Source organism: Physeter macrocephalus, chromosome 4, assembly GCF_002837175.3.
Source record: "Physeter macrocephalus isolate SW-GA chromosome 4, ASM283717v5, whole genome shotgun sequence".
NCBI lineage: Eukaryota > Metazoa > Chordata > Mammalia > Artiodactyla > Physeteridae > Physeter > Physeter macrocephalus.
In genome coordinates this window covers 18,896,193-18,919,589 of record NC_041217.1, presented here as the reverse complement: position 1 = coordinate 18,919,589, position 23,397 = coordinate 18,896,193, and the positions used below count along the sequence as shown (strand labels likewise).

The following is a 23,397-nucleotide window of genomic DNA, read 5'->3' as shown; positions in this document are numbered from 1 at the left end:
AGACACATGGGAGGACTCTTGAGAGAGAGAGTCGTGCCCTTGGCGTAGTTTAAATCACTAATAAGGGGCATTTCTTCCGGGTTCCCTTTGGCCAATCATTTTGATTCTCCTGGTTGAGTCCATGTTTGGTTTATCTCACGGTCCTCCCGTGCGCACACGCATCTCTCAGCCAAAATGGATTCCAGCGAAGAGGCCTATGGGTAGCTTGGCATCACTCCCCTTTTGACCTCCAAGGAGCTCTCTAGTCGGGAAGGTCTTCTCGAGTAATAGGTGGTCTCTTATCTTTTACCTGCGCAGGGCCCAGCCTCCTCTCTTGACTGCCCTGCTATCTGTATTTCGGAGTTTCTGTCCACGGAGAACGAACTACAATTGCTCACCCTGAGGGCGGGGCGCCCATCTACCTCCTGCCTCAAGTATACCACCCGTTTGTAGGTTTTGTTTTGGGCTTCCGGTGAACGCCCATCACACTGCAGAAACCGTATTACCACTTACTTTTCTCGCTTTACGAACTGTCGAAAAATGTCGTGCGTTTCGGCGTCTCTCCCCCTTCAGCGGCTTGAAACTCCACGTTGGCTCTCGTGACCCTAGATGCCTGGGGTAGGGTGGAAGGTCCCCGGAGCAGCCGCCAGACGGCTGCGGCGGGCGGTAATGACGCACTGTGCTGTGCGCCAAGACGCTGGCTGCGGCGCGGGGGAGGGGCGAAGGCTTCCGCAGCGTCAGCCGTGTGCACACGTTGCACCTTCTCGCCTTGGGCGAGTCGGGGGTGTTTTCGGGTGGCAGGGCAGGCGCACTGACTGGTAGAACGGCGGAGCAGTGCAGATGGCGACGCTCTGTCTGACTGTGAATTCGGGAGACCCTCCGCTGGGTAAGGGCCCGGGGCCGCCAACCTGTGTGGGTTGCATCAGCCCGGGAGGGTGCGGGGCGGGGAAAGTCGCCGCGCCCAGGCTTGGCGCAGTGACGGTCACGGTCTGGGAGGTTAGGCCTGCCTCTCACCTCCGAAGTGTACACGGGGTAGGCTCCGCGCCCCTCGCCGTCTGTCCCTGGCAGGTGGGTCTGCTCCTGAAGACGTTTTTCTGGGGCCTGGAGGTGGGCCCGGTGTGAGCCGGGGCAGGGCTACCCGAGGCTCAGCTTCGGACCTTCTCTCCCAGAGGGATGACTCCCAGCTTACTCTCCTCTCCCTTTTAGAAATGATGTCTCCTGGAGACCGAGCACCGGACGTAGAAACAACATTTTTAAAACTTGAAATCCCATTACTTCGCTCCCCCTCTTTTAGCATTTTCCCCTAAATCCACTTATCTTTACCTCCCTTCCTTCGTCCTCAGAAAAGATCTTCAATCTCCTTGACTTAACTTTTCTTTGCGTTTCATTGGGTTCAAAGGGAACGAGGAAGATGGTCGTAGAAGCATTTAAAAACCGAGGTTGCATTTATATTAATTAAAGGTGGAAGGGTGATTGCTGGAACACCCAAGTACACTGCGGACTGACGGGGTTGGTTTGCTACACATCCGATGGAGGTAGTAAACGTCAGAGAAAAGGTCGGACTTGTCATCTTCCTGATACATCTTAAATTCGATTTGCAATTACAACGTGGCCAAGGTTACTGTGGATAGATAGCTTAGGCTTTTTGTTTTTTTTTTCTATTGCTTTCAGAAATTACAGAAAATAATCAGTTTATTGAGCTCATATTAGTTAATGCATTTCTTAACATATGCATGCAAGTACTTTTCTAATGTTTGAGAGGCCTAGACTTTTAGATACAGTTGCTCACATAGGGCTGATAATTAGTACATTCTCATTACAGGGTGTTTTGAGTCTGTTGGAACAAAAAACACAATTTAATGGCCATTTAAAATACTTCAAAAAATGATACTGTTTTAGCATATTGGTTCCAGTAATTATGGGCTAACCTCACACAAATCAATGAACTGTGAAAGAACTGAGTTTGATTCTGCAGTTGGAAAGCACTAGACAGTGTGACCTCATGGTTAAGGGCAGCGACACTTGGTTGGTGGAGACCAAGTCCATCCTGACTGCCACTTACTAGTTGTGGAACCTTGGCAAGTTCCTTGTTTGGCATCTCCCACTGTTTCCTTGTTTGAGAAGCATGCAATAATATCTCCCACATACAGTTGCTTGCCAGAATCAAATGAGACTGCAGGTCAAGTTCCTGACACACTGTAGATACTCAATAAATAGCTGTAGTTTTTACTGATGGAATTTAGAAAATCACCCTGAATATGATAGATATGTTTCCTTAGTGAATTATAATACTGAGAATCACATCTGCCAGTATTCTGGAAGAGGGTCTTAAAGAAATTTGTTGTCTTTATGAACTATAGACCAATTATAGAATATATGTTTCTATTTGCTTCTCTTCCTCTTGTTTTTGATTTAATTGTTCCCAATTGTTTAATTCAAATACATTCTATTTTTAAATAATCAATATAATTAGATGAAACATTCAGAAAAACAGATTGCATTGTGAGAATTTCCCTTATTTTATATGCATTCACCATTTTTTTTAATGTTAAAATAAGTTCACACTTAAAAAGGTATAAGAATAGAACAAAGAACATTTTTTCTCCGGTGCTTTTGGAGAGCATACTGCAGTTAATGATGCTTCAACACCCCAGAATACTCCAGTATACATCTCTCAAGTAAGAAAACTCTATATGACCTCACAGGACCATTAAAATCAGGAAATACACAGTGATAAAATTCATCCATCTCCGTAGTGCAAGGATCAAAATCTAGGATCATACCTTGCACCTGCTCATCACGTCTTCCCAGTTTCTTTCAATCTGGGATGGTTTTTTTTAGCCTTTCATAGATTTAACCTCTCTGGAGATTACAGGCCACTTACTTAAAAAATGTCCCCTGATCAGGTGTTTCACGGTCCCTCATGACTAGATTCAGGCTGCACATCTTTGGCAGAAATAGCATAGAAACAATTCGTTGTTCTTCGTTGCAGCCCAATAATTGGTACCTGAATTTTTCCCATTACTGATGATCTAATGTTGAGTACTTAAGGTGGTGTCCGACAGCTTTCCCCACTGCAGAGTTTTCCGTTTTGCAGTTAACAGGCATTTTGTGGGGAAATGCTCTGGGACCATGTAAACATTTCACTCCCCATCAAACCTTTACCCCCTGGTTTCAGCATCCGTTGGTGCTTCCTGCCCAACTTGATTATGATTAAGATGATGCCGGATAGTGACCTTCCAGTCTGCTGTTCTTTCCACATGTATTAGTTGGCATTTTTTTGTGAGAAGATCTTTTTCTCGTTTAAAAAAATTCATAGCAAAATATACTTAATAGGTTATACTCCGAATTATTTTTCATTTTCTGTTTTTAAAGTTAAAAATTTTTTATTTTTAAAATTAGTTTTATTGAGTTATAACTTGCATATAATAAAGTTTACCAGTTTTAAGTTGTAAATTGATTGACAGATGTGTACAGTGTATAACCACCAAAATAATGAAATAAAATATTTCCCTCACTTCAGAAAGTTCCCTCATGCCCCTTTGCAGTCATTCCCCTTCCCCCATCTCTGGCCCTTGATAGGCACTGATCTGCTTTCCTGTCACTATTTTTTTGCTTTTCCTAGAACTTCATATACATTGAGTCATATCAAACTATTCTTTTGTACATAGGATAGTTCTTTGAGATTCATCTATCTTGTTGCCTGTAATAGGAATTCAGTTTCAAAATTTGCTGTATAGGATTCTTTGGTGTCGGTACTCTAAAACTTAGATTATTTACTTTAGTGGTTAAATTGGCCCTATTTGCCAGTGGGAGCCCCTCCAAGCTGACCTCTGTGTCCTTTTGGCATATCTCTTATCATTGAGTACTTCTTGCTTTCTAGCACAATGAAATTTTCCAGGTTTATCTTGTACCTTCCCTACCACAGCTGTGTCTCCAGTGGAGCATGGTATTTAGAAACCAGTGTCTGGTTACTAGTTGTCCATTTTAGATAAATTAAGGACAAAGGATTAATGAATATTTAGTAAACTTTATGATGTGTTGAGAGGCACATATCACTGTTTTAGAATATGAGTTCTGGACTGCCACATATTAAGCAAGGACTTTGGGCTAGTTATTTAACCCCTCCAAGCCTCAGTTTTCTCTTCTATAAAACAGAGATAAAGGTGCCTACCTCTTAAGGTTACTACAAAGATGAAAAATGGTAATGAATGTAAGGCATTTAGCACAGTCCCTACCACATAGTAATCACTCTAATACTATCAACAATAGCTTTTGTACACGGAACTATTCTAATTTCTTCTTTTCTCCTGAGAGAGGGAAAGATTAATTTCAGTGTCCCTAACTGGACACTGAGTATATTCAAAAGCAGTTGGATGATGCCAGGGAATGGTTTCTGGTTTGTTACTTCCCCAAGACCAGAAGGCCATACTTTGCGTCTGCAGACTCTAGGGAAAAATGTTTACTCCTTGCAGGTCTTAATACTGGTTTGTTGACTCATCCTCGTTGCTTTATGATTCAGGTTTTAAATACCACATTGTTTATAAAGAGAAGTCTTTTCATCTCATTTTTAGGAGCTTTGTTGGCAGTAGAACATGTGAAAGACAACGTCAGCATTTCTGTTGAGGAAGGGAAGGAGAATATTCTTCATGTATCTGAGTAAGTGCTTCTATATCTTGGTTTTCAGTACTGAACAGCATTTTAAAAATATTTAGGATTAAATGTTGTATGCTTGTTTTACTTGCTAACTGGTAAACGGTCCCTAAAAAGAAATATACTTTCTTCCTCATTCTAAAAGAACTATATCCAGAGACATATCTGTCAGCACACTCTCTGATCACATATCTAATCTGTCAGAAGGAAACTAGAGATGTACAGAAAGATTTATATATATGGGTTTTTAATTCTATTGTAATGTATTCTGGTGGAAAATTGGAAGTTTTTAAAATCAGTAATAATAGGAAATAAATTTGGTGAGTCCACAGCATAGAATATTAGGCATCTGTGAAAAAAAGGCTTATGAAGAATGTTTAATGATGGATATGTTCATAATCTAATGTTAGTAAAAAAGCAAGACATAAATGTAAAATTACATATCTACAAAGAAAAAAATGAGATGTATACAGCACTTTTAATATTATTTCTTTCTGAGTCTTGGAATTGTGGGGTTGTTTTTTTCTTTTTGCTTCTCTGTGTTTTCAAAATTTTCTGTAATGGGCATATACTGTAAGTTCTTGATTAAGATGGATTATTTGCATCCCAGGATATAGGGAAGATTGCATGCCCTCAGACTTATCTCTTTCTTTTGGAACCCACTGAAAAGAATTTAAAAGAACTGGGAAGGGAAACATTCTCTTGTTTAACGAAACTAAGGAATAAACACAACCTGGTTTCAGATCCTTTTAAGAATATTTTGCCCGAGCGTGGAATTTGGATCACAGTGAAAGAGGGTTTCAAGGGTATTCTCAAGCAGGATGCAGATTCTGAAATGGTTTAAATGGTCCATAATAAACTGACAGAAAGACTTGTACTGGGGAAGGGCAACATATGCAAAACACTGACTCGCACAAACGCACCCTCCACTCCCCGTGTCCTCCCTCCTCCCATCTCAGGCGCGTCAGAATTTTGATTGGGCCACCATTTGGTGTTTACGCTGGGAGGGGCCGTAAGCTGTATTCACCACTGAGCCACGTGCTATGATTGCTCTTCATGTACGATTTTCACTTTTCCGTGGGATTATTGTTGTTTGCTTTGTTCTCTTCTGAAGCCTTTCTGATTCCTGTCTTTTCTGTGTGACTTCAGGAAGTTTGTGGACATCTTCCCTTAGGATTCAGTGTTTAGAAATTTCACAATAATATGCTTTAGTCTGGATCTATTTTTCATCTGTTCTTCTGGGTGCTTGATTGCTCCCTTTCATGTGGAAGCTTAGAAATCCTCTTTTGGGGAATTAGAAAATGTTTTCTTTGATAACTTTCCATTTTCTGTTCTTTACGTGGATGCCTAGGATTAGTCCTTATTTTCTTAAAGTGTCACCTTCACTTTCCTTTTTTTTTTTTTTTTTTTCATTTTTCCTCACTTTCTGGAGAGTTCGTCAACTTTTTCATCCCATTTTTCTATTGAGTTTTCATTTTTGCTGTTACATTTTTTGTATCTGAGCTTTCTGTTATTTATTATCTAGATACAGTATCCTGTTCTTATTTTACGATTGCACTATGTTTTTTCATTGCTCAGAGGAAATTTATTCACTTACTTTTAAAGTTTTCTATTCCTTGATTTTTTCAGTTTACATCTGTGTGTTTGTTTTGGTTGCTGCCTTTTAAGTTAAAGGCTTTCTTCAGATATTTGGTAACTCCTTATGGTTTTCTTAGATTTTGACTGGGAGAGTAAAGCTGTTTACAAGTTCTGAGCTCCAAGGTGAGCCTATCAGTTCTGAGCTTTACTCTGGGGCGATCTGACTGAGCTGCTCATTTGAAGGAACTTCTGGTGTTAGTATGCTTGGTTCTTTTCTTCCTGGGTGGATCAGATTATCTATCCAGAGAAGACTTTCAGTCTCCTGTTTGGAAGGTGAAGGAGAGCTGGTGCCAGAATATTTGGGGAGCTGAGGGTGGGGAGAAGGCTGAGGATCTCAGCATCCAGTATACGTGTATTCTTTTATTCTCTCTGTTACCTCTGTAGCCCAACTTGCACCTGTGCCAGATTTCCCCCATTTGAGAGACCCTCTGTTTTAGTCTTCAGAGAATAAGGCTCTGGTTTTTGCCAGGATTGGGTAAGAGGAGTAGCCAAGTCTGCAGCATAGGGTTTGGAGGTATCTGTGTTTCTGACTGATTTTTTTTTTTTTTTAACATCTTTATTGGAGTATAACTGTTTTACAATAGTGTGTTAGTTTCTCCTTTACAACAAAGTGAATCAGTTATACATATACATATGTTCCCATTCTGACTGATTTTTAAGTAGACTTTCAACCAGGCCTCCTTATTTTAGTCCCAATTCGCTCTCACTTCCAAGGATACCTGGTTTCATTGATTCGTAAGTCTTTAGAGGATTCTAAAATTTAAATTGGGTTGGATTTCAGCTTTGTCCACTGTCCCGTTAAGATTCAGTTTTTTCAGGCCTCCATCTGCTTTCTAGCTTCTGAAATTTTACTGCTATTGTCTCTTCTCCTTAGTCTCTTTTTCCTTATAGGAGCAGTTTTGATGAGGTTTGACCTACCATGTTTACCTGCAAGTTGATAAAACCAGCTTCTTTATGACGGTATATCCTTGGCTTCATTGCCTTGATTTATTTTAAATCACTTTATTCTCGATATCCCAATTTTCATATTTTCACCACTGAATAGACATGTAGAAACCAATAGTTAGAAAGATAAAATATCATATAGTCAGTCTACTCTGAAGTGAATTATTGGCTTTAGCTGAACATCTCAACACAAATTAGAATTTGACAGAACAGAGTAAAGAACAAATTAGATCTATTTTTTTACTATACTAGAAAATACATGGTATATATTTGTATCTTATTTTAAGATTTCTATTTTTACATTTTTCATAAGTCTCATGACTTACTGATTTGCTAGAGCCACAGTAATATTTTATCTCATGCTTATATTCTAGAAATGTGGTATTCACGGATATAAATTCCATACTTCGCTACTTGGCTAGAATTGCAACTACAGCTGGGCTGTATGGCTCTAACCTGTTGGAACATACTGAGGTAAGGAATGAACGTTTCCTTGGGTGTGTTTTATTTTGTTTTGATTTAGGCTTTGGCTCTTTTGCGAACTTCATTTTATTGTTGGCTTATGGACTATTACTCTATTTAAGGATATTAACAGAGTGTTAATCAGAGACCAAGTTAAGGAATTCTCATCTGTTTTTATTTTCAGAAGAAAAGTCTTAGCTCCTAAGTTTGCACTTTCAAACCCATACCGGCTGTTGAGTCATTTAGTGCTGTCTTCCTCTTCCTGGATTCCTAGAATTTCATAGCTGGATGTGACTGCAAAGGTCATCTTATGCTCTTATGCAACTTTCTTACCTGGCAGATGAGGCAGCAGTTCTTGAAAAGTTACAAGGGCCCAGGGTCACACACATTTTCCTTTTTAAGTATATACCTTGTTAACTATAGCAGTAGTAGATTAACGTTCAATACGGCACTTTAGATGCCTTTTTTTTCCCTGTTGGTATTCAGCTCCAACTTTCCTAAATCTTAAAAATTCGGAATACAAAGAATAGTTTCCAAGTATTTACTTTTAAATTCCGCAAGTGGATGAATCTGTTTGGCTGGGTACTGTCTGTTGCACTCGGTCAGGCTCGTTATTCCTTCCTGCTTCCGGTTCTCATATTTTCCCTTTTCTTCCCTGAAGTGCCTCTTCACACCCCTGCAAAAAAAAAAAAAAGAAAAGAAAAGAAAACATAGAAAAATAACCATATGTGTTTAAGTGCCAGTTTAGATCCCAGGCAATCACAGTTAAATCCACTTAATGGTAAATTCTGTAATTGAGATGAGACAGGCATGGTTCTAACTGAGGTTGTTTGTTTGCTTGTTTGTTTAAATCTAAACCCTGGGATGCATTTCTTTTCACAGATTGATCACTGGTTGGAGTTTAGTGCTACAAAATTGTCTTCATGTGATTTGTTTACTTCTGCAATCAACGAACTCAATCATTGCCTATCTCTGAGAACATACTTAGTTGGAAACTCCTTGAGCTTAGCAGATTTATGTGTTTGGGCCACCCTAAAAGGTATCAGTAATTCTTCTTGAAGAATTTCTATTTTAATTATTTACTATTTTGCTGGATAAGAGGTACATATATTTCTATGTATATGAGCATCTGTCTACCTAATGGCAGTCGCTTAGGACTTTCTCACGAAGGAATGACCTCCCTGGCTATTTTATTCCTCTCCGGTTACAGGAATTCCCCATCCTCTGCTGTCCCTGGAGGTTGGCCCCATCTTGCTACTGCAGCTCCTCTCTTGCCTTTGGAGCTGGCCTTGTTCCTCACCCCATTTATGTCAGCACCTTTCCTGTCTCAGCCATTACTTAACTCCAGTTACTGTTGTTTCTGGTTGCTCAGTATGTGTGTGTGGGGCGGGGTGAGCTGGAGTTGTTTCTCTGGGAGGTCACTTTTTCCATCTTCTGTGAGTACTCAGAATATGGGATCGATGAGAGACACAAAGGGGGCTTGAATTTTGTTAGTTTATTTAAAAAACAAACAAACAAACGAACCCTGCAGCAAATATGCCAAAATGTTTTATCATTCCTTAAATCTGGGTTATGTGAGCGTTTTTAAAATTTCTTTAATATACTCTGTACCTTTTTTTTGGGCCACGCCCCACGGCTTGCAGGATCTTAGTTCCCCGACCAGGGATACTGAACCTGCGCCCTCGGCCGTGAAAACGTGGAGTCCTAACCCCTGGGCCACCAGAGAACTCCCTCTCTGTACTTTTTTTTGTGGCTTAACCTTTTCTCCAAATTAAATTAAATTGTTATAATAATAACCAACGTAAAATGAAGGACTTTCCTAGTTGGAACTTTTCATCTGTAGGTTTATGACATTTTGGTCTTTTGATTTTTGAGTTAATGTTCATAAAAGGAAGATAATATCTTGTGGAGGTAGCTTTGTGATGCTAAAGAATTACGTAAACTTTCCTTCAGTACCATTTTTGATATTACAACCGAAGAAAAGAGCTACTTCTTGATCTTGATTTTTATTTTGTTCTCTAGTTGATCCACTTAAAGCTTTTCCTCAATTATGAAATGTAGCATTGGCCTTCTAGTGGGTGTGTGGCTGTGGTGAGGGCAGGATTTAGGATTCACTCGAGTGAACTGAAATGAAAAAATATTTTAAATTAATTTTTGTGAATTCTTAAAATATGTTGAAGTATTAGAAATCACTTCCATGTGTACCCAGATTTTTAAAATTGCATTATGGAAGCACAGCTTTTAAGCCATCTCATTTACTTAAATTAACTATGACTGGAACTTTGCTTTTGAATTTGCAGATATGTTGAATGGTTTTAAAATTATGTTTGCTAATAGGAAATGCTGCATGGCAGGAACAGTTGGAACAGAACAAAGCTCCAGTTCATGTAAAACGCTGGTTTGGTTTTCTTGAAGCCCAGCAGTCCTTCCAGTCAGTAGGTGCCAAGTGGAATGTTTCAACAACCAAAGCTAAAGTGGTAAGCCTTTAAAATTTTTTTTAATGCTCACATCTTGTCTGCCTGAGATCTTAGATCTGAAAAGAAAATGATGTTCATAGTTTGGCTGTGTTTTTTTTTCCCGATCAATTAAAAAAGGATCTTCTTGGAAGAATTTGTCATTGTTGAGTCTTGGCTTGCCTTTAACTGCTTGCCTACGTTAAGCCTTAATCTTCATAATTATATTTCTAGATGATTATGATCATCCAGTGTGTGTCCCTGAGGAAATCCAAAGTCTAAGTAACTAAAATTACATTATTTTATAACTATACCATTTTTTCTTCCTCCCAGATTTTCTTTTCTCTGGCTTTTGAACCATTGTGACCTTTGAGTCCTGGGGCTCTGTAGAGCCTTTTTGTTGATTCTGTAGGAAGATGTGACATTGAATACAGTAGGAAAAGGCCTTTCCCCCAACTAGAGTCGCTCTACTTTGATCTGTTTACATATTACAGAGAATATGGTTACATATTTACATATTACAAATTTTACTCCGATGCAGTACAATTTGAAAACTGTTGTCTGCTTGGGTAAAGACACCACAGTCACCTCAGTTGTTCTGAGAAAGTATTCACCACTTTCCACCTCTAACTGGTCAACAAGTTCCATTATTACTTCTTGTATCTATAGATTTGTTTTCTGTCTCCACTGCTGTTGATTTTTATTGAGGCCTCATTACCCCCAGCTTGTTTTAAGACCATAATCTCATCACTGAACTTCCTTTTTTTTTTTGGTCTCTTCTTTTTTCTCGTTGAGACTTTGCACTGTACTGGGTATCGTTTTAGAAAATACAGGTAAGTAATTCCATACCCCTGAGGATTCCCCATTGCCAGAAACATAAAAGTCAGCCTTATAAAGGCCTTCATGTTTTGGACTTAATCGACTATCAGCGTCTTGCCTACCCACTCAACATGCATTCCTAACATTGCACTGCTCTTCCCTGACTTTGAGTCTTACCTGTGCTGTTATTCCTTTTCTTAGAATGACTGCCCTTGTATACTCTCCATCTGATACGCTTGCATTTATTTTTCAAGGTGCAGGTTGGTTCTTGCCTCCTTTTAAGCATTTTCCTGATGACCCTAAATGCTGTTGGTTAACTTCAACTGATTTTGAATCTTCAAGTGCAGGGACAATATTCTAGCCAATTTTTTCTCATAACCGTGCTTGGTGCGTAGTGGGTACTGAGTAAGTATTTGTTGAATGAATTTATTCTTAAACATTTAACCATGTAACTATTTTTGTTGTTGTTGTTGTTCTGCTTTTCAGGTACCTGAGAAAAAGCAAGATGTTGGGAAATTTGTTGAGCTTCCAGGTGCTGAGATGGGAAAGGTTACCGTCAGATTTCCTCCAGAGGCTAGTGGGTAAGAAAATATAACTTATAATTGGATACATTTAGTGGAAAAGCTTTAAGAGAGTTATCAAATACTTTAAAAATCAAGAGGTTAATATATAGAAGGACATAAGTAAGATTTTAACGGTGGGAGTTAAAATTCTAAACCTCTTAATAGTTTTTAAATTATCGATAGTTAATTTATAAAAAGTTTGTAGTTTTCGCTTATTAAAGCAATAGGAAAAATAACATTTTAATTGTATTCCAGGCAGAATTTTAATTGTAAATAGAAAAACATCCGTTAATAGAAAAGCTTAAGTTTTATTTACATTGTGAGATTTTGGGGGTGTCTTTTAATAAGGGTTTGTGTTTGTACCCTGAGTAATCCTTTCATTTAGCAGAAGAAGTTATGGTAGACGTATTTTAAGTTATTTTTTTTTCCCAAGTAAAGTAAGTGGAGTCCTGAAAAGCCCATTCCTATTCATTTGTTTCCACTATTAGTAGGTTTCAAAACCCTTTTCACTCTTGGCAGCTGTAGAAAATAATAATATATGACTAGCTTGTTAGGGAAAAGGACTGCTCTGGCCGGAGCCACTGGCATGGGTCTGCCTGGGTCCTTGCCCAGCCTCCCCCAAGGCTGAGGGCAGTCTCTGCCTTTGCACATGTCAGTCTCTGTGACTCATGCTGGACGAACTTGGTCAAAGAACCCTTCCAGTGATGCTAATGTAATAAAATGCCTTTTGTTCAAGCAGTTAGCCTCAGGAACTTAGCCATTGGGAAAGTATTGTGCCATATTTTACACATGAGATGGTTTTTTTCCTCCAAATTTTGTTTAATTTCAGATTTTGTGTTCTGTAGCCAAATTCTTACCCATCTGTGATAAATGGAGTATGTAGACAGTAGGAAGTGGCAGATAAGGAAACAATTTTATTTTAGCTGATCTTAATGTAGTTCTTCACAGACTATTTTGTAAGTGCCGTTAACAGCAAGCCAGTTTTAGAATTCCACATTTTCTCTCTGCTTTTCTAAGTTTGCCGATTTAAGTGGTGAAATAAAGGACAGGTAGAAGGAGGTGAGAGGGAAATAACGGCTCTGGGAAGTACACAGACTGAATCATTAAATGATTGATTGATAGCTGACTAAGTGGAGTCAGTCATAAATAATACTTACTTTACATAGTTTTATTCCCTCAGATATATCCTGGGCCCCTACCACCCAATATTCTGCTCTTGTGTTCTTGGTGTGAGAGGTCATGGTTGTTCCGTTGGGTAGTGACTTTAATGGTTTGAGAAAAGCTAGTTTTTTAGCCTTGGCTGTTTACAGCTATGCCATTTGAACATTTGTCCCTTTTGAATATTTTTATATTTTCTGTCACTATCACTTCTTGGAGTCGTGAGCTCCTCATATTTATTATTTACTGTATAAAATATGTTTATTTGTTGCGAGTTACGTCAGTTTCAGTCCAACAGTTGAATACAGTTTTGGAATTTGGAATATAAGTCAGTGTTCAGGCTTAAAAACATTCATAATTTTGATCATATCTCCTTATACTGCAAAACAAGTCTTCTTTAATTAGTATTTTAATCATTTTTTTTCCTGTGTCTTTCATGAAGCCCAGAAGGCTTGAATTTTGTTGCCTTTTATTCGTATTCATAGCTAACACATAGATAGCACCTGTTATGTGCACGTACTTACCAAGCACTTTACATGTAGTAACTTGTTTAATCCTGTCAGCCCTGTGAACAAGGCACTGTTGTTATCTCCAGTTTTCCAAATGGTTTCAGAAACTGATTCATACAACGTTTTAGCAGCTTGCCAAATCCAAACCTATGCTGTCTGGCACTAGAATCCGTATGACTAAAAATTATATGCCTATGTCTGTTTTGTGTGGGAAAAGCCCAATATAGCATCAGTACTAACTAATGCAGCATGGAACATATTTTTCTTTAGCTCTTCTGATGTAGTTGTCTCTTGAGCCAATTATTTTACTTATCTTGTGAATATTTTATAGTCCCGTTAGCTTTTCTGAGGTTTAGAATTGTTAGAATTGCACACATTATTTTAGATTCAGAGATAGTATCTTTAAGTGTAATAGTTTGATTTCATCACACCTCTTAAGGGTAATTCCTGTGAAGCACGTTAACTGTCAATTAGTAGGTAGTCAGTGGTTATTAGTCTTCTTTTTTCTCTTCTTAACGTGTTATTGGGTGTAACACTTTCAGTGAAAACTGCACAAAGTATTTCTGTTTCGTTTTCAGAACTCACAGTCCTTTGTTTTACTTTTAATAAACTTTAAATTTTAGAGTAGTTTTAGATTTATAGGAATATTGCAAGAAAAAAAAAAACCCCGAAAGTTCCCTTGTACCTGTACCCAGTTTTCCCTAATGTTAACTAATATCTTACATTACTATGCTACCTTTGTCACAATTAATGAACCAATATTGATATATAGTTATTACCTAAACTCCATACTTTTTTGGATTTCGTTAGTTCTTCCCTAATGTCCTTTTTCTCTTCCAGGATCTTATCTGGGATGCTATTTATGGTGCTTTATTTTATGCAGAAAGTTTTGAATAACCCTAAATGCATTGCATTTGTACTTGTCTGCATTAAGCTATGCATATAAACTCTTTAAAATTGAATCATTGACCTAGAATGCTGTGTGACTATCTAAAGAAATAGACTGATTTTAGAAATGATACAAAGACATATCATTGTACTTTTCCCTCCCCTCTTGATATCAACTGAAATCAGAGGTGTGCCTGAAGCTAGGTGACTGTAGAGCAGTGCAACTGTGGCTGCTGTTATTGATGAAAAGTGTATTTTCAACAGGAGTGGTTTAGGATATTGCTTTTTACCCACTTCATTGATAGAGGAGGATGTTGATATGTACTAATATTAACAGTGCCTCTGATTTATTTTATTCTATGTAATGGTCAGCTGCCCATAGAACAGAATAGTGTTTTCGTAGGTTGTGATCTGTGGGATATTGGTACTGGCTGAGACCTTCAAGATCATTTAGTTAAAATCTTTTCATTTTGGCTTCTGAGAAAACTAAAGCCTAGAGAAGTAAAGTGCTTTCTTGTGGCTTTCTAATTCTCATGTGCTCTTTTATTTAATTATCACAGTCACAGTGGCGTCCTCAGAGGTGCTTCTGTCTCGTTTGCAATGGACGGGTTCCCAGTTCTCAGTAGCATCTGGTCTTACTAAAGATCCGCTATTGTGTAGCATTGCAGACAGTTTTGGAAGCAGTTTTCCTCTAACTAAATTACCTTTCGTTCCTCGTTAAAAAAAAAAAAAGAAAATAGAGATTAGCCTTAAGGTTGTAATGTTTGTAAATAACTTATTCCTTTGTGAGATTTTACATATGAAATTGTTTCTTATGATTATTTTATAAATGTTGTAGTCTTTTTTTTCTTCCTCAGGGGCAGATTTTCTATTACAGTACTTCTTGTTAGCAAATAAAATAAGACTGGAATACCAACTAGAAGGATTTTTGTTTAGTTCTCATCTCCTCAAAAAGGTTAAGTTTAAGTATTTAGTCAAAACATGTTAATGAGTTTCTTTGTAAAATGTTTTTGTTTTAGTTACTTACACATTGGGCATGCGAAAGCTGCTCTTCTGAACCAGCACTACCAGGTTAACTTTAAAGGGAAACTGATCATGAGATTTGATGACACAAATCCTGAAAAAGAAAAGGAAGATTTTGAGAAGGTAATTAAAGGTGTAGTGATGACCCTTTGTCAGTAAAGTTGATTAAAATTAGAGGGTGACCTGGTACCTTCATGGTATGAAAATAAAGTAAGTTTGTTCTCATAGCTGCTTCTTTTGCTCATCTATATATTCTTTGCCTGAGACCTAAGCCAAGAATCGTTGAGCTCCCATACCAAAAAACTTCAATTTATTTTTTTCCTCCTCAACTGTTGTAGAATTTACTTAAGTGTTACATTTTCCTACAAGTAATCACTTTCTTAAATGAATTGGTCACTAGAGGCAGGTTTCCTTTTTGTCATATAAATTTTATGAATGAAACGAACACTAAGTAGGTATTGGAAAATGTGAAGGTTTCCTAGCCTCTTGTATCATCTGTTGAGAAGCACTGTAATATATTCAAAGAGAGGGCAAATAATTGTCGGCATGACCAATAATAATCAGCTTTTCCAGAATAAATGGAAAGCACCATGAGATCAGCTTTCTCAGCTGAAAATTTGGAGGCTAGTATAATGAATATCTCTCTTTTTTTTTTTTTTTTCTTTTTTTCTTTTCTGATCTAATATCATACAACTTCCACAGCCATTTCCGGGCTCTGTAGACTGATGGTGTATTATTACATTTGCCCAAATGCAGTGTCAAGGATTGAAAATACGCAAGAAAATGCAAAAGATAAACTGATGGTTATTTTGGATTCTTATTGCAGGTTATCTTGGAAGATGTTGCAATGTTGCATATCAAACCAGATCAATTTACTTACACCTCGGATCATTTTGAAACTATAATGAAATATGCAGAGAAGCTCATTCAGGAAGGGAAGGCTTATGTGGATGATACGCCTGCTGAGCAGATGAAAGCAGAACGTGAGCAGAGGATAGAATCCAAACATAGAAAAAACTGTAAGGCACATTTAGTGTTTTATATTTTAATCGATATTCTTCTTGTATTCTGCTTCTTCAGTAGAAAAGGATTTCTGTGAAAGATGCTGGTTTGAAACATATTTGGAAATATGTTTCATATGTTAATTCATCTCTTAGAAATCTTTTCTCTTTCTCTCTCATCTTTACATTGTTATTACTTTGTTAGCATGTGTGTGCCCTCAGCATCTCCTTACCCGTAGTCTTTTGTACTGCATTCACTCCATGGGATTCCTTCTGCAGCTTTTTGTAGTTCTCTCAATTTAAATACTTAGCCTTTCTAATTAGAATGTTTGAAGATAATGTTAGCCATACCCAAATCTTCCTGTCAGCCTGTGAGTAAATGTGAATAGAATATGTAAGCCTGATGCTACCCTATGTCTGAAATATCACTTAGCAAAAAAGCATATCTTTATTATTACTTGTTCCTGAGCTTCTGAATCTGGCTATTTTTATTCTGTAATTATGTTCCAGAACTTCCACACTACTATACTTAAATTTTTTTTAAGTTTTTTTAATCTTATTATCCAGTCTTTTATTAGTGTGTATATATATATATATATATATATTATTTATTTATTTATTTATTTATTTTTGGCTGTGTTGGGTCTTCGTTGCTGCATGCGGGCTTTCTCTAAGTTGTGGCGAGTGGGGGCTGCTCTTCGTTGTGGTTCACATGCTTCTCATTGTGGTGGCTTCTCTCGTTGCGGAGCACGGGCTCTAGGTGCGCGGCTTCAGTAGTTGTGGCTCGTGAGCTCTAGAGCGCAGGCTCTGTAGCTGTGGCACACAGGCTGAGTTGCTCCGTGGCACGTGGGATCTTCTTGGACCAGGGATCGAACCTGTGTCCCCTGCATTGGCAGGCAGATTCTTAACCACGGCGCCACCAGGGAAACCCTGTACTTAAATCTTGAGTGCCACATTTGGGAAGTGTAGTAAATTCAAAATGTTATGGAATTCTGTCTTTTTTTTTTTTTTTTTTTTTTTTTTTAACCCCTTTTTAAATGTTTCTGTACATTTTCAGAGATAGTTAACAACTGGACTTTTAGATCTAACCTGATTCTTTGAGAACAGGTAAAGTGTCCATCGTATCTTCAGTAGATTCCACAGAGAATCATTGTTTAACAGTTCTTTCTTATTCATATGGGGCAGGTACCTACCTGATATAGGTAGGACCGTAGTCAGTGGGGATATAGTTTTTTCCCTGGGATAAACTTGTATCACTGTTTCTATCATCTCTCATTTTTGGGGATCCAAGAGTATCCTGCTTTCTGCTGGAATGACTGAAGGTGCTTTTGGGGAGCCGAGGGGCTCGGGCTCTCAGCCAGAGATGTGTTCTTTAGGTGGACATGTGCTGCAGCATCAATGCCTGGGCCGGGTCAAACCGGTCTATCCCTTGGGTGTGAGGTGGCAAAGGAACAGAACACTTCTGCTTCCAACACCCAGTGTTAAATTGGAGGGGGCGACTGACTGGCCAGTTGTGCCATGATGGGAACATGGAAGACACTGGCTGAGAGAAGCCTTCAGGCGTTAGACATCATCTCTTACCCTTCATCAGTGCTACATCAGTGGAATGTATTGACTTCTAAAACGTATAGAGAGTACGTTTCCTAAGTGTTTTGTGGAATTTCTTCATTAAAAAAACAACGCATTTACTCTTGGTATCAGATATTGGAACTATTATGGTACTTTTAAACTAGTGGAGTGTGCTTACAAAATCAGAATGTGAAAATTTGTGTCAAATTATAAGGCTGTTAAAATAAGTTGAATTCAACCAGATTAGTAATACATTAGATAAACTATAGTATAACTATCATTTTATAGCTGTTGAGAAGAATCTACAAATGTGGGAAGAAATGAAGAAAGGAAGCCAGTTTGGTCAGTCCTGCTGTTTGCGAGCAAAAATTGACATGAGTAGTAACAACGGGTGCCTGAGGGACCCAACGCTTTATCGCTGCAAAATTCAGCCACACCCAAGAACTGGAAATAAATACAAGTAGGTGTATTTCATTCATGATGCTCGGTACTTACTATGCTTTTGCTTTGATGCTTCTGTAAACATGGAGTGGGGAGTAGCTGCAGAATAGTCAGGAGATCTGGATCTTTGTTCATTCATGGCCTTCGGTAAATCATACCTATCAATTAAGGTTATACTAGGTTATGTCTAAGATCATTTCCATCTGTAAAAGCCCTTGAGTCTGCCTAAAGTTGCATTTTATGTATTGATCAGGTATACTGTGGTCTGTTTCTTTAGATGAAGATACTTCTTTTCCTATTATAAACTTTGATTCTGCTGGACAGAAGTTTATTCGTAAACATGTTAGAAGATTTAAAGAAATATGAACAAGAAAGTATTGTGTTTTTTCTAATTTTGGTTAGTTTTCTGTGTGGTTTTCAGGTTAATAGATTTTTTTTTTCTTTAAATCTCCCCCACCTGGCCATTAATTTATAAAGTAACCACAGAATATATTTTCTTATACTTTGAAGAAGCCTACTACATACAAATGCTGAATTGTAACTTCTGAAGAGATTGGTGAATGTAAATGATTTCCTGAGTAGCTAATGAAACTTTCTTTAAACTTGTGGGTACAGGTATGTGTATCTGTATCTGGACAAACATTTCATGTGTATATATATATATGTCCTTCATTTTTAACAGGGCAATTGCTCCTTGTTTACTAAACAGATGCTTTGAATACATTTGGAAAAGTGAATTTGGATACACATTTTCAGTATCAAATAATTGCAAAGCGTAGTGCAGTAGCATCTTAATGAAGTTGTATCTTAAAAATTAGAAGGCATAGTGCAGTAATATATTTTTAAAAATTCAAATGGAAACTGCGGATGTGTTGTGTACATTATTTTAGACAGAAATTGTTTTTAAGACTATTCCATCTTAAATGGAATTTTAATCAACCTAATAATTTTCTTTTACTTGTCAGAGAAGGAAACGTTCTATTTTTGAATGCATTTACTTACGAAAGTATTAAACCTAGAGATTTAGTTGAGTGTGGGATTATTTAAGATATTGAAAAGCTAAATTCCCTTGAAATTATTATTGCTTCTTACCATGATATACATTGGCCGTTACAGAAATATGATTATAGAATTCACTGCACCAGTATCCAATTGTCTGTTAAATTGCATATTTGCTTTTTTGTTTGAATATTGAGTGGGTAATTGATTCATTGTCCTCAAAGTCTGATTAAAAAAAATGTTTTGATGTACTTTGAGTATTATGAGTCGTAACACCTGTTGGTTTTTAAGGAATTCTTACCTTGTAAAGAATTATGTTTTAAGTTAGTACTGCTGCTTATAATGCCTAATCTAAGGTGAAAAGGGTAAAATCCTTCATTGATTTTCAACATATTCACTTTTTTCCTAGTGTTTATCCGACATACGATTTTGCCTGCCCCATAGTTGACAGCATTGAAGGTGTTACACATGCCCTGAGAACAACAGAATACCATGACAGAGATGAACAGTTTTACTGGATTATTGAAGCTCTAGGCATAAGAAAACCATACATTTGGGAATATAGTCGGCTAAATCTCAACAACACAGTGCTGTCCAAAAGAAAGCTCACATGGTTTGTCAATGAAGGACTAGTAGATGGATGGTATGTTTGCTATTATCTAGAAATTTAAGAGGAAGTCAGGACACGGTATATCACTAATTTTTAAACTGCTTTGAGGGGTGGGGAGGATGAATGGGAGGGGTTGAAATGGATAGGGCTCTAGGGTTTCTGGTCCTTGTCTTTATTTTATCCAGGTTCTCAGGTACTGCTCTCTTGCTTTAATGCAGCAAACATGGAGTGCCCATGTTTGGGACTAGAAAAAGTTTGAAAATCTCTGTAGCACATTAATAACCTATATGGGATTTCCATGAGAACGATGAGTATAAAAATTAAAGTCATCTTAGAGGCATGTATCCATGTAAATGAAACCTGTTCAGTTGGGTTACCATACTTAATAAGCCTAAGAATTTTTTTTTTACCTGAATTAACAAGAATGTGTGTATTAGTTTTTATTAGCATCATGTAATAGTGACACATATTAAGTATATATTGAATAATATGTAATTTTAAACTGTTTTACTGTGGAGCTGAATTTGATAAAGGGGAAGTTTACCTTGGGCTGCATACAAAGTGTATTATTGCAAACTTACTGAAGTTTGCAGATCTCTGCAGAATATTAATAACCAACATGTATATTTTTTACAACCCAAAAGGCTTTATAAAGTGTATTTGTACATGAATGAGAGGCTAACCATCTCTTTTCTGTGTCTCATGGTCATATGTAGAATAGGGATCTTGTATGTTTGTTAAATAAAAAGCAAATAAAAATGCTGTAATGCATATGTTTTCTGTATTTGAAAATGTCACCTTTGTGTCTTTTTTCAAATGTACTTTTACTGTTTCCAGTAGTGCATTTATTTTACTGAGTAATTTTTGACTAGTAAGCAGCTTTCTTCTTCCAGGAACTTGGGCTCAATGGTATTATGATCTGCCTAATTATTATAACCAGCTCTTAGTCCAGATGTTTAACAAACGGATTATAATGTTATGCAGTAAGGTATATTGTACTCTCTGCACCTACACGTTAAAAATGTCTCGTTGGTTCTTAAAACTTGCCGTACTTCCCAGGGATGACCCACGATTTCCTACGGTTCGCGGTGTGCTGAGAAGAGGGATGACAGTTGAAGGACTGAAACAGTTTATTGCTGCTCAGGTGAGTTATAGTTTCTTTTCCAGCTTCTCTGTTTGGATTTTTAAGTATCTAATAATATCCTTTTAGTCTTTATTATTCCTGTGGTTCTTTCTGTTCTTTGCTTGTTGCTTATAATGCAAGGGCAGAATGTTTTTGAAAAAAACACTGTTATAATAATGGAAAATTGAGAATGTCCTAAATTATGCTAGGGTTGGACAAAGGCAGCTGTGGTGTTTTACCCAGTAAAATATATGACTGTTGACTCTAATTGTTCAGGGTAACGAGACTAGTGTGTACATACTAAGTTTTATATTCCAGTGTAAGTAAACTTGTAAGTATTGATTGGGTTTATTTTCTAGCATGCTTAACTTAAAGAAAATATTCTGGTTAATACTTCTTGCCGTTTAAGCTGTTCTATTATTGTTTTTCTAGGGTTCTTCACGTTCAGTTGTGAACATGGAATGGGACAAAATTTGGGCATTTAACAAAAAGGTACATGTTTTGACTCCTGGTCGTTTTTTTTTTTGGTGCCTAACTCCTAAGTAGTAGATTACATGTAGAATTCATTAGTGTGCTCATGGTAGGGAAAATTTTGTGAAGAATATTACAGTTTTGCAGATTTTTCAGGAAAATGGAATGTTTTACTTTTTTAAACATATAAAGTGCATCAAGCCTATAAACTATACCAAACAAGAACAATGATTAAAACAAACTTGGAGTTATGGGGAATGGTAACAGTTTTTTCCTTAAATCTTTTTTGAACACTTTGCATTTCATTTTTCTGCTTTCAAGCTGCGAGCTCTCTGTAAGAAGGTATTACTTAATGCTTTTATTTGCCTTACTTAGCACATAGCTTTTAGCATATTACATGTTATAACCTGAGATGTTATACAGCTTTGAAGCACAATCACATTTATATGAGACTTGCTTATACAGACCCACTGGAATGCATTATTCCTAGTTTTAAAAAAAACATGTCCTCTAGTTTTCTTAGTGGCAAAGGGAAGATTTGGCTAACTCCATTCTACTGTTCCCTTGTTTACTGAGAGGACATAGAGTTTTAAAGTTACAGATTTCATTGAATTGTATTGAAGGTTCGTTAATTATAATCCCTGTGTCTTATTGAATCTAGCTTAAAAAAAAAAGCTGTGTCTTAAATAAAAGTCAAATGAGGAATACTGCATATTGACATTGTTAATTGGAAGCAGATGCTTAGACACTATAATAAGGCAAATCATTAAAGTGCCATGTTTTAAACTATGGTTTCTGTGATTGTGTTCTGTAAATTCTTTTTCTTTGTATTGCTGCTTGATTGTGCTGATGCCTTGCCTCAAAAAATAGTTGCTTGTCTCGCATGTGTCTTGAATTTATTTTATTTAGTCTTTTGTGTTTAGTCAGTTTTTGGATACATAATGGAATTATTAATTGGTTCGCTCTGTTGCTGCAGTTACTAATAAATACATTCAAAACTTGTAGGCAGAGTTAACATTGGAATACTTTTCATTAATAATCCATGTACATTTAGTTCGAATATAAGAAATACATTTCACTACAGGCCAATAATTCTACAGGGTCTGTTAAATGAACAGCATATTCCCCTGTCTTCTTTCCTTCCATTTTCTCTCCCTAGGTAAATCACTTTCAGCTCTTTTAGATAGTTTTTTTGGTATTTATTGCCCATATCTCTAAATGAGATGTGTGTGTTGCTTCTTCTTGATGTTTTGTTTGTTTGTTTGCTTTAGGCATTATCAGTTTACCTTTCACAATGGAAGATGAGGATTTAGGTCTCCTGTTTTTTCTCATAACTTGTTGGCTTTCTTGTGGCTAATTGTTTTGTTTTGTTTCCCTCATTTGTTTAATTTTCTAATTCCATCTCAGGCTCTGTGCAAGCTGTCTAAATTTCCTGCCAAAATGTTCGCATGCCGCAGGTATTTCAGTTTCACGTTAGAGACATCTCTGCCGGGGCCTTCGTGCTGCTCACATCTGATCTAGATGAGAGGCCTGTTAACTTCTGAAGCACAGCTGTCTTCCCAGGTCAATCTTCCTCATCGTCCTGAGATTTCCTTTGCTTTTCTTCTGTGATGGATCATCTGGTTCTTGGATCTTCCTTCTCTTTTTATTGTCTGTTTGCTTTGCTGTACTGTATCCTCTGGTAGCTCCCTGAGAAGGGGAGCATGGGATGAAGATTTTTGAGACTTTTATGTGAACCGCTTCTTCACTTTGAAGTTTCACAATGATGTGCCTTGGGGTGGGTCTGTTTTCATTCATATCCATTGGAAGAACATGTGGCTTCCAGACTGGAAACCCATTCCGTCAGTTCTGGGAAATTTTCCTGAGTTCCTTCTGTTTCTTTGTTTTTTTCTCTACTATGTTGTCTTTCTCCTCTGTGGAACGTTTCTTGAGCACATGTTGGGTTTCCTGGACTGTTGCTCTAATTTTGTTTTCTCTCTTATTTTCCATCTCATCTTTTGGCTCTACTTTCTGGTAGATGTACTCAGCCGTATGTTCTCAACTTTTTTTTTTTTTTTTTTTTTTTTTTTTTTTTTTTGTGGTATGCGGGCCTC

The 23,397-nt window shown here is 37.3% G+C and overlaps 1 protein-coding gene across 1 annotated transcript in view; it reads left to right on the top strand.

Moving 5' to 3' along the window:
* The first annotated feature begins 679 nt into the window (after positions 1-679).
* EPRS1 (glutamyl-prolyl-tRNA synthetase 1) overlaps positions 680-23,397 on the top strand; it is a 75,967-nt gene continuing 53,249 nt past the window's right edge. The window contains exons 1-12 of the mRNA XM_024130550.3: positions 680-865; positions 4,554-4,638; positions 7,590-7,689; positions 8,560-8,716; positions 10,015-10,154; positions 11,436-11,530; positions 15,087-15,213; positions 15,917-16,109; positions 17,949-18,120; positions 19,510-19,743; positions 20,770-20,854; positions 21,266-21,325. Of these exons, the coding sequence (XP_023986318.1) occupies positions 820-865; positions 4,554-4,638; positions 7,590-7,689; positions 8,560-8,716; positions 10,015-10,154; positions 11,436-11,530; positions 15,087-15,213; positions 15,917-16,109; positions 17,949-18,120; positions 19,510-19,743; positions 20,770-20,854; positions 21,266-21,325 (1,494 nt within the window). The 5' untranslated portion in view covers positions 680-819. The remainder of the gene's footprint in view (positions 866-4,553; positions 4,639-7,589; positions 7,690-8,559; positions 8,717-10,014; positions 10,155-11,435; positions 11,531-15,086; positions 15,214-15,916; positions 16,110-17,948; positions 18,121-19,509; positions 19,744-20,769; positions 20,855-21,265; positions 21,326-23,397) is intronic.